Source organism: Telopea speciosissima, chromosome 4 (assembly GCF_018873765.1).
Source record: "Telopea speciosissima isolate NSW1024214 ecotype Mountain lineage chromosome 4, Tspe_v1, whole genome shotgun sequence".
NCBI lineage: Eukaryota > Viridiplantae > Streptophyta > Magnoliopsida > Proteales > Proteaceae > Telopea > Telopea speciosissima.
The window spans coordinates 56,761,315-56,773,413 of NC_057919.1; the positions used below are offsets into that span (position 1 = coordinate 56,761,315).

General features: G+C 40.3%; 1 protein-coding gene across 2 annotated transcripts in view; it reads left to right on the plus strand.

The window, feature by feature from the left end:
• The first annotated feature begins 5,139 nt into the window (after positions 1–5,139).
• The window catches only part of LOC122660345 (2-isopropylmalate synthase 1, chloroplastic-like), a 75,419-nt gene continuing 68,459 nt past the window's right edge, over positions 5,140–12,099 (plus strand). For both annotated transcript variants that reach the window (XM_043855605.1, XM_043855606.1), the window contains exons 1-5: positions 5,140–5,802; positions 8,374–8,587; positions 8,669–8,749; positions 10,563–10,655; positions 10,760–10,846. In XM_043855605.1, coding sequence (XP_043711540.1) covers positions 5,162–5,802; positions 8,374–8,587; positions 8,669–8,749; positions 10,563–10,655; positions 10,760–10,846 — 1,116 coding nt within the window. In that variant the 5' untranslated portion in view covers positions 5,140–5,161. The remainder of the gene's footprint in view (positions 5,803–8,373; positions 8,588–8,668; positions 8,750–10,562; positions 10,656–10,759; positions 10,847–12,099) is intronic.

Below are 12,099 nucleotides of genomic sequence, written 5' to 3' on the forward strand. Positions count from 1 at the left end.
TTTTAATCTTGTTTTTGTGGCATTACTTCAAAACTTGCTTATAAACAAATGAGAAACTGTTAATAGAAGTCTTAAAATTCTCCCATGGTCAACCATAGTGGTTCCCTTGTATAAGCCATTGAATGAGATCACAACTGTCTCCTCATCTCTACTCTTTGGAAGCCTTTTGCCATTGTCTGTTTGTTGTAGACCCTACAAGATGCCTTTGGAAACCATGGCTAATAGGAGCCAAACAAAAACGTGATTGAAATACAACTGAAGTCCAACTTGTAGTGTTTTGTAGTCAAATTAAGACCAACAACAATTTGAGTGGAACAATCAACCAGAACAAGGTCAGAAACCCATCTATAGTAATCTTTTTCCCAAACTTTACTCCCTGTCCCATTTGTCTTTTGAAGTCAACATTTAAAAACTCAGATTAGGGAGGCTAGCTAAATCCGGATTTGATCCTATTATCTAAGTGATTTGTGGTTTTGATCTGAATCAATCGAGGATCTGGCCGGGTTAATGGATTTGGTTTGGTATCTGATTAGCTAATCACATGAAAGTATAAATATTATTTTCGTTAATGGTTTCAGTACAGTACTCTTGAATGTTGTGATGCAAGTCTTCTGCCAAACATGATAGCCTGCTTCCTCCTCTTTCAAATCTTTGTTTTACCCATGTTATTTTATCAAATTTTAATTTTCTATTGGCCTGAGCAAAAAACTGAGTGCCACGACTATTAGCGGATGTCAAGGAAAAGGGTTGTTTTTATTTTATTTAGAGATCGATTCACAAATTCCAAGTTGCTATTTTTGAATTTTTATCGTATGCGGTTTCTTGATCGATGCAGTTCCCTAGTGCCTCTCACAAGAGGAGGGTGGACCTCATCTGGGCAGAGTGTTCGGTCAGATGCACCGGGTGGGTCCCACCCCCCACTTGTGAGAGGCACTAGGGAACCACACCGATCAAAAAATCGTAGACGATAACGATTCATCATAGGTGACACCTAAGGTCTTAAGGAATGTGTCAAGTGGCACGACTCATCCCTTCTACGTCTCTATAATGTATGTAATTGTTGTGGTGTTTCAAACAAGTTCGATCGTAACAAGTATTCGCTAAAAAGATAAGTTTGTTCTCTCAATTACAATTATACATATATATTTTGCTTACAGCTTTACCTATCTTTGCTTGTTTTACTTCAATACTAATTTCTTTTATAAGTTAAAGCAAGTAGTAATATGTGAAACAAAATCAACCCAATAATAATTATTAAAATCGTTTCATCAGGTTTGAACAATGGGAACGAGCTAAATAACTAGAGAGAATTTTAGCCAAACTATCAATAGATTAATGAAGTGGGGCAAAACAATGATATATTTTGAGAATGATATAATAATTAGGTGAATTATTATAATACTTTTTCAAATATCACAAGGCATAGATTTTCTGCTATGTAGACAGCTGATAGTTTATTCCGACCATCGGATAGGGAGGACATGGTCTAGATTTGGCACATATCAAATTTCAAAACCTAAAAATTAAATTTGTCATTTTGTATTCACACATATTCTGTTTATGTTCATGCATGTGTATCGGTACTATAGGTAATGGTATTATTGTACATTTTCCCAACTCTTTAAGTGGTGACAAATGATTTATACTTAAAAAATTGATCGACTCAAATTTATCTTGTGTTTTTTTAGAAACATCACCATCCATTGTTTTAACAACTTTTTTGGGAAAAATGATATACACACTAGCGGGATGTAATGTTTTTTTTTTTTTTTTGGGGAATTGGGTGCTTTACATATATAGTTGATAGAGGGGGGGGGGATCGAACTGGGGAGGGGATAAGATACCAGCCAAGAGACTCGAACTCGAAACCCCTCTTGGTGAGCATGGGCATGAAACGCACCATGACTCACCAACTGAGCTAAGCAGTTGTTGGTACTAGCGGGATGTAATGGAATCATTAGATGAAGTAGGAGGCATCTTAACCATTAAATACCATTATCCTACATCACTCCTGATCCAACTTCGCCAACTTGCTATGAGCTCTGCCCCATATCTCTCATCTTTTGCATTTCTATCCCATCACCGCCAATTGCAATCCCCCACCACAATCACCTGCTGCCCTGCCTCTCAATCCTTCTCTTGCTCGTGCACTCCACATCTCCCCATTCTCCCTGCTTTCGATCGTCCATTGCCTTGCACTGTTGTTGCTATTGATGTTCTTATTGTTGTGATGACGACCATATTAGAAATAGAATTAGATGAGTTATGCAATTCTCTCATCGGCCTTACCCAACTGGACCTCCATTTCCATGCTTCCCTCTTTCATCATTGAAATGAGATAATGAGACTACTGTTAGGGTTTAGGGTTTAAGCACAAAGTTGCTTAAAGCATTACACCCTGAGTATCTAGTTTGGAATACCCAGACTACTGCCTCCAGCTAGTATATATAGGGAAACTAGGGTTTAGGTCAGATGGATTAATTACTAGATTGTCCCTCACAGTCTGGGCATTAATACAAGTAGGATTATATTAGAACATATGAATGGATATTACATAAATACCCTTACAATCTCCTCCTATGTTCTACATATATCCACCACACATGTATGGAACCATTGTTCAATCAATAATTGAATCAATATAAATTGAATAAATTGAATATCAATAATCCAATAAATCAAATAAGTAATAAGTAAACTTCAAGAAATAAAACTAAGGTTTTAGATCAAAACTAAACCCAACAATAAATCAGAAATTCCACATGCAAGTGGCTAAACCAAAAGAAATAATCAAAAGGAAAAGTCCTTGCAATCCATGTGACTTTACTCATCAAGTAAGTCATCTTTATCGAGATCCAGGTTCAACCGTTCTCCTCCATCTTCGTCATTCTCTGTAATTTGTCAAATATGAATTTCATAAGATAATATAAATTCAACCATTTGCACAATAGTATTTAGTTCAACAATAAGAACTTAGTACATTCCATAAATGACTGAAGGTAAATAAAAAACAATAAGCATCATCATCAAGTTTCTTTACAATAACTTCATCCTATATAGTCTCTATCATAAGGACCATACCATGTTTCCATTTGGAATACTGTGTTCGTCATATCAGTCATAAATTTATGTTGTATCATCAAATTTGGAATGATACACCATACTATGAAAAGACATGTCATCAAATTTGGAATGACATAAAGACTAGCACAATATCATTGAAACATATCAGACATTTTTCATATTCCTTTGTGGAATAACAAAATAAGAAAACTTTACATGAAAAAATTGCTACACCATCAAATTTGGAATGGTTTCACAAGCCCCCATACTTAGTAACCTAACTAAGTTATCTGAAACATGTAAACTGTCCCGAATGTTTTCCAAGGCTAGATGAGATTCGAATAATTCAAAATAATATTGGGTTAGGTTAAGACCTTACTAAATGGTCTTTAACCCCATCTCCTCCATAGTTTTGAATGTTTGATCTTTGTTCAATCCCTTTGTAAGGGCATCTGCCGTATTGTCCATCGATCTCACATCAATCAAAGTGATAATCCCATGTTCTGTTCTATAATGTAGCATGGCTTGTTTCAGCTTGATGTGTCTCCTCTTACCATTAAAGAGTGAGTTATTCACTATCGTCTTTGTTGCTTGATTATCACAGAATATAGATATAGAGTTTAACTTAAAACTCCTCAATGGAATATCCATGATCAGATCCTTTATCCACTCTGAGTATCTAGTTTGGAATATCCATGATCAGATCCTTTATCCACTCTGAGTATCTAGTTTGGAATACCCAGACTGCTGCCTCCAGCTAATATATATAGAAAAACTAGGGTTTAGGTCAGATGGACTAATTGCTAGATTGCCCCTCATAGCCTGGGTATTAATACAAGTAGGATTATATTAGAACATATGAAGAGATAGTACATAAATACCCTTACAACTACTATCATTTCATCATCAAAGCTTCCAAGATCAACAATGATGCCATTTTTCCCAAGAAAGAGAGAGATTCGCAACACCATACATGAAATGGAGCTGATAGCCTTCTTCAAGAGATGTCTATCTAATCTACATCTAAAAAAGAGATATAAAGGAGGAAATGAAATCTATTAACAACTCGAAGATTGTTAATGTAATTAAAAACCGAGCAATTCAGAAATGGTAGAAATTACTTCGTTTACACTCTAGCTGAAAAATAACATGCTTAGAACTTGATCTTGGGGGCATGAGTGAGGGGGTTCGTATGGCAGGGGCAGCAAGGATGAGGGGACGCAAGGTGCAAGTAGCAGTGAGAGGTGGAGCAGGAGGTGGTTGTCGAGTTTGTGAGGGAGGACAGAGAAGACATGGCATTGACAAAAGGCAAAGGTACGGGGTGGTGGCTACTTGAAGATGAGCTCAGGGAGGGTTGTCGAGAAGACGAGGGATCCTCTATGCTGCAATCCACTCTTAGTAGGAAGCATGGGAGAGAGAGGGGGGGGGGGAAACGAATTTTTATCCTCTGCTGTTCGCTGCCCGAACAACACAATGCTGTCCCCTCACGTAAGACACGAAATGACGACTTAACCTCCCTCGGGCAGTGTGTTCGGGCAGGGAGATTAAGTCGTCATTTCACCCCCATGTGAGGGGACAGTAGGTGCTGTTCGGACAGCAGACAACAGAGGATAACGATCCTGGGGAAACAAGAGAGGGGAGATGCAACGGCATTGGCTAGCAGGATAGAGGAAGTGTGTAGTGGCGGTGGAGAGTGTGGGATTGTAACAATTGATAGTTGAACGATTAAGATTCAGAGACGCATATCCGACGATAAAAAATTCTATAATCCCTCTCCCAAACATTTTGGGAACAAACATTTTAAAACTGTCCTTTCGGTTAAACGAAGATCCACTCTTTACTTTCTCTTTTCAAAACTGATTTCCCTCTCCTTCGGTCTTTGAAACTAGCCTCATATATAGCCGGATCTGGCTCTCCTCCAGCCGCGGCGGGAGCTGGAGGGTCCAGCCAGCAAAACAAGAGGTTTTATGGTCATTTCACAAGTCGGACCCAATTGTTGGGCTGTACCCTCTAGCTCCCGCCACGGCTGGAAGAGAGCCAAATTATAGCCTCCACTCTCCCAGTCTCCCTTCGTTCTACGCTTCTTTGGTTCTCGGTGATGGCGTCTCTGTGTGTAAAACCTTATGCCACTACCAAGCGCTTCAACCCTATAAACCCTACTCGTTCTCTCTTCTTCTCCAAAATCTCAGCCCATCCTCTTCTGCAATCCACATCTATCCCCACCACCATCAAATGTTCTCTCTCACGGCGTCCCGAATACATTCCCAATCGAATCTCAGACCCTCATTACGTTCGCATCTTCGACACTACTCTTCGCGACGGAGAACAATCCCCAGGCGCCACTCTGACCAGCAAAGAGAAGCTCGACATCGCTCGCCAGCTCGCCAAGCTCGGTGTCGACATAATTGAAGCAGGATTCCCTGCTTCCTCCAAAGATGACCTTGAAGCTGTTAAGATGATCGCTAAAGAAGTTGGGAACACCGTTGATGAGGGTGGTCATGTTCCTGTTATCTGTGGCCTTGCTAGGTGTAATCGTGCCGACATTAATGCGGCTTGGGATGCTGTTAAGTATGCGAAGCGGCCCAGGATTCATACGTTTATTGCTACTAGTGATATTCACTTGAAGCATAAGTTGAGAAAATCGATGGAGGAGGTGATTCAGATAGCTAGGGAGATGGTTAGTTTTGCCAGGAGTTTGGGGTGTGAGGATGTTGAGTTCAGTCCAGAAGATGCTGGAAGGTAGCTTTTTTTTTTCTTGGTAAATTGTTACTGTTTTAGCTAATTTTTTATTTTCTGATGTGTCACTATGTTGCTCTAGTTAATTCTGTTAGGTCTTGACTGATATGCCAAAAGCTCCAGAGCATGGAAATAGTTAAATCAAACTTGACCCATCTTGTGCCCATACACTAGATTGAACCCGATCAAGCACATAACAGACAACCACATTTCCACAGCTGTTGGAAACTTCACTATAAATATATCTCATTCTCACGATAGGTAGCGCTCCACTTTGCTCTAGGTAACCTTTTTTGATGGCTCTCACTCTACTCCAGGTAGCCCTCTACTAGGTAGTCCTTTTTGTTTGGTACTTGATCCAGAGCTGATGGAACATGTTACAATTTAATCAATCTCATACTAGCATTGCCAAATCTAATACCATACATTAGATTAAGCCCCATCAGACACAACAAGTTTGTTTTCATTAGTTTATGTTTATAATTTCCTGATATATTTGATTTCGAAGTAAAGAATCATAATCTTTAAATACTGTGGAGTCTGGATAAGAAGGCCACTTGGTCGTCAATCTTTGGAGGTTAGGAAATGGTATAGCTTGCATTGTTGTGACTATTTTGAGATTTGCTTTGGGCCTTGGTTTTGACCCCTGTGAACCAGAATGCTTTGTCAATTTCAACAGTTTTTGCTCAAAATTGGAGAATTGGTGTGTTTCACCCTGATCGAGTTTGATGCGGATGTGGCCTCGATGTCCGGGGGAATCTCGCGGTTCATAGGTTAGATGGGATATAAGGGCTAGTTAGTGCTTCACCAACAAACGAGGCTTTGGCTGCCGAGTTAGGCCACTACCCCTGCTAATAGGGTGATCGCCCGGGGGCTAATGAAAACAGCATTGGAGGTGATCGCATGGAATCACGTTAACCGACTTGCATTACTCCTCGATCCAACGGAATCTGGACCTGGATCTACTCATGCTAGCTTTAGATCTTTCATACAAATCCGGCTACTTGTGCCAGTGGCGAGATGAACTGGACATGGAACAACTTTTCAAACTTACGCATCTGTAGCACAAGAAGGCGGTCATCAACCGCTGGGGATGGCTTCCGATGCTGCAGTGGTTGCCAACCAAAGACTCCTATGGGAGGAAGGGTAGCCTTAGTTTTTCTTCGCCACTAGTGGCAACGAAGTTCTTGGTAATTAGCAAGGGGGAAGGAAGATCTCCACTCATTCATTCAGTGCCTTCGGTGAGGCGCGACCCACAACAAATGAAGGGGGAAAGCTTGCTTGCTGTTGCCCTATTTTAGTAGACTAGGCTTGGTAAGCGTAAGCTATTTAAGTAGGCTCGCTGCTTCACTTCAGACCCCCCAAACCCCCGTAGGCTTGGCTCGTTTGTCCAGCTTCAGGCCGGGGACTGAAGGAAAGAGGTTATAATACCGATATCGTGTAGCGGGTATGGATTGATGGCTTGAACGGATTAGTTGATCAATTCGCTCCTAGCCTCCTAGGTACAACGAGACCGCAACTACGGAAGGAAGGAAATGGGAGCGAGACCACCCTAAGATGATGTTATGAAGGAGAGCTCGCGGCAATTCTATTCTGTGTTGGAAGGGTGCCAGAATTGACATTAGGATTCTTATGATCAAGAGAGAGATTATGATTTGGATTAGAGAGATGAAGATGAAGATTATTGAGCTGAAGATTCCAACCTTTGTGATCATGATGCAGTTACTGATGATCGTGATCTTATAGGTGTTCTAGATGCTCCGGATGTTCTAGACGCAGTTATTCCTGTTTATAGGGATCTTCCAGCTGCAAATGACCCAAAATCTTAAAAAGAATAAGGCGCCACTAGTAAGGAAAGATACCCCAAAAAAGGCCTACGCTATTTTTTCAACTTTAGTCCGTGGTTCTTCCAACTTAGTAGGCCTTTGTAGATTGTCCAGTCGCAGCACCCAAGCCCGAAAGCGATAGCTTTTTTACTCAAAAGGAGTAGCACTAAACTTTTTTTGGTTTTTGTCAAAACGACCTCCGCAATTTTTCTATATTTACCCAGGGGTGATGTACTGGCTAAAACGTCTCTTAATTGGCTTGACAAGCATTACTGGCTTTGGAGGCCAAAACCTAGGAGTTTCAGCCCAAGGCCTAAGGTTGTGGCTTCAAGTCTTGGCCCAAACAAGGACCCATGTTTGTATGTGTCTTTAATTTATTTTAGTGGTGGTAAATATTCGGTTATTTTAAATTAGTGGTCCAATAGCAAAGTTGTGGAGTCAAAGAATATTTGTCATCGGTTAGTTAGTTAATTTATGCCTTTAAAAGTTTTTATTTGGATTGTTAGGAGTTCTGGTTCTAGTAATCTCTTATTTTAGAGTCCTAGTTTGAGTTGGGTTTTTATTTTTTGAGTCTATGGACTCTATTTGGAGAGAGATGAATGGAGGAGAAGCATCATGGTTCCAATTTACAAAAATAAAGGTGATAGTCAGAGTTGCAATAACTATGGAGGCATAAAACTAATGAGTCATACTATGAAATTATGGGAGAGGGTTACTGCTCCATGTTATTTTGTTGGATGTTTGGCAGGTCTCAAAAGGAGTTTCTTTATCAGATTCTTGGGGAAGTCATTAAGGCTGGGGCAACAACCCTCAACATCCCTGATACAGTAGGCATCCTTTTGCCAGTTGAATTTGGGCAGTTGATTGCTGATATCAAATCAAACACCCCTGGAATAGAAAATGTGATCATTTCTACTCACTGCCAAAACGATCTTGGCCAAGCTAGTTCCAACACTGTAGCGGTATGATGTCACTTTTGCTGTAGTTATTGCATGCCTTGCTGATACAAAAGTGTACTAATTTATCAGCAAATCTAAATCCAGGGAGCATATGCAGGTGCGAGGCAATTGGAAGTAACTGTCAATGGCATTGGAGAAAGAGCTGGAAATGCATCGTTGGAGGAGGTACCAGTGTATCTTTTCATACAACTGTTTGTCTGATTCACTGCCTCTGTCCCACAGTTACTGGCCTTCTCCCATTTCATCTGTTCCAAATTTATGCATTTTTTGTTGTACAAATCAAATAATGATTTTTTCATATAACTGTTGGTCTGATTTTCTTTTGCCACCAACTGGAAAAGAAATCGAGACAAAACATCTTTTTTGTCTTATCCGTTACCCCTTGAACTATGTATAACATTCCAAGGCACAACACCCCATGTGTAATTGGGAAAAAACTACGAATTTTTCTTTTGGCTGGTAAAAATTTATTGATAAATCAAAAGAAGGAAGTTTGACAAGCCTCCAAAAGAGGCAAAGCCATAACTAGTACTTAAATCGAAAAAAAAAAAAGGAAAAAAAAAAAAAAAAAGCTGTTTGCTACCGTTTCTCCTAAAAGCTTGAACTGTTAGGGAAGGGCAGCATAAATGTATTATGTATACATCAACACTCCCCCGCATGTGCAGGCCAAGATCCCATGTTCCTAGCATGTGGAGTTCACGCGGCATTTCCTTTGTGCCCCACTGAGGGAGAATAAATGTCGGGAAAACTCTTCCGATGCACATTGCAGGAGTTGAACACTTGACCTCCCTGCTCTGATACCATGTTCACTACTGTTTCTCCTAAAAGCTCGAACTGTTAGGGAAAGACAGCATAAATGTATACATTAACACAAGCATTATACTTTTCCTCACAAAGGAATGGACCCACATTAGACAACCAACCCTACATGATGCCTGCTTGGCCAACTCATAGACAATCCTTGGACACTGTTGAAATGTGTAATCCGGTCTAAATAATGGAGCAAATAAGATGTGCAAACCTCTATCAAAACTGTGAATTTTAGTATTGGAACCACCAAAAGTCCGAACATTACTCAATATTGAAATGATCATGACTGAAAACTGGACTCAGAATTCCGAAAGTATCCCTGCTGCACATATGATAGGATATTTTGAAGCTCTCTCAGGCCATGAGAGATATGTGTGTACTTCAGCAGGCACCCAGCACATATGGTCCTCAAGTGGCTAGCTTGATGAAGCCCTACTGGAGCCAATACGAGGTCCACCTTGAAGTTGATCACTTTTTTGTGTGATTCTTGCCTGTGTTACCTGGACACTTCATGTATCCCTGGGGTACCCATGTTTTTTTTGGTACAACGGGGTACCCATGTTGATATGGAGGACATGTATGGCTGTATGGGTATGCAATATGTGTCATTACCCACCCCTTGATTTATTAATCCCTTTATCTAACACAGCTTACTGTTCTCATACTCATTTTTTGGACATGTTTCATATCTTAACTTTCAGTGGCCAGGTGGATCCAACTCCTTGATGTACCTGTGCCTGTTCTCTTAAGTTTTTCTGTTGATCTCTTTTGGTTTCTCTTGATACCTGCTTACTTACTGAAATTTGTGAACCTGTGCCACACATTTGCCTCCCATTCTAGTAACTTCGTATTTTCAAAAGTGATTCTACTTTTGGCCTCCCACTGTTATCCACTCTGAGATTGGATTGCTATTCTTATATTTACCCCCTTTAACAGTTCAGTTATCATATTTATGGTTTCAATAATGGTTTTAGAAAAAGATAACTACTAATGTACATAAATCGCATATGCCAATCTTTTTGACTGTCTGGTAATGGGGCAAGACAAAGCTGAACCTTCTTGATCTTACCAGTCTTCATTTTGGAGGATGCCATTCTACAAATCCTTCTTGCTTATGTTGGTTGGAGGTTTCTGACTTTCTTCTCATTTTCTTCTTTTTCATTCCTAGGTTGTAATGACCATTGCATGCCGTGGAAAGGAGCTAATGGGAGGGCTTTACACTGGGATTAACACCAAACACATTTTTATGGCAAGTAAAATGGTATTTTCTCGTGGATCTCTTTTGTAACTTATATTGGTTTGTTTTGCCTCCTTGTTGAATGTATTCTCTTTGCAAGTTTCTTAGTCTGTAATTCTTTCATGCAGGTTGCAGACTATACTGGACTTCCTGTTCAGCCACACAAGGCCATTGTTGGAGCTAATGCTTTTGCCCATGAAAGTGGTATCCATCAGGTTGGCCTGCTGTAGTATATTGTATCACTGTATTTGTTTATACCATAATGTTCATTCTCTGGTTTTGATGATTTTGTTTACTGACAAGTATTTCTTGTGCCTTATTGCCTAATTATCTGCACCTTTTTGCTCGAATGGTTTATATGTCATCAGAATGTATATCCTGATGTTAAAATATTTTTAAATAATTTAAATGTATCTTATTTTCATCTTATTTTGAAAACAGGGTATTATGGTTGTTGACTTGTTGTGTGAGTTGATCACATGGTAAGGGGTAAGAATGGCTTTATTCCTTTTTTCCACCTTCTCCATCTTATCTTCTCCCCCCTCCTAATTATGTTGAGCTTAACGAAAGTCTTCTTTGTTAGTCTTGAGGAGGGTGAAGGGGTTAAAATTGTGAATTTCACCATATTAGACATACATATTAGGTCTTTACACTAAAAAGAGCGTCCCAATGCACGAGGCTCCCGCTACTGCAGGATCTCGGAGGGGCAAATGTATGCAGCCTTACCCCTTGCTTCGCAGGAGAGGCTGTTTCCAAGTCTTGAACCCGCAGCCAACAGGTTGCAATAGCACAACTTAACCGTTGCGCCAAGGCTCGCCCATTACATATTAGGTCTTTACATTGTGGCTGCCAAAACAATACAAGAAGGAAATAATTATAATAAATTTTGAAATAGTTTCCCTCGAAGACATAGAGATACTCTTGCACAGGGATCGAGATCTCCGTTTCGGACCAGCCCGAAACTGAGATGAGGCAGATCTTGTTTCGAGGTTTCAACATTGGATTTTGACCCTGGGCCTCCTTGAGTTGAAACTCAGGGTCGAAACCCAAGTTTCGTGGGTTTTGTTTTGGCCAGGCCCGAAACCAAGATAACTCGGAGATTTCGGTCAGTTTCGATTGAAATCTCCAATCATGGCCTTGCATGCTGCAGCTGCTTAATGAAAAGAGAGGACAGCTACAGAGAGAGAGAGCGTCTCTGTTTCCAAATTGTTGTGGGATCTATGACGAGGATCAAGCACCGCTCGAATTCTACAAGAGAAGACACAACTCCAGACTTTTGAAGCCCAGATTCTGATATTGCATTGTAATGATTTGGATGGGCCCCACATGTGATGTCCCAAGGTTATGGGACTCACTTGAGACAAAAGAGGCCTAAAAAGTACATGTGCAGCATATGTTTGGCTGAGTAGTGTATGTTGTCCCTCTCCCCTCCCCCAGAAAAAGAGGGGGGGGGGAGTTCACATGTCTT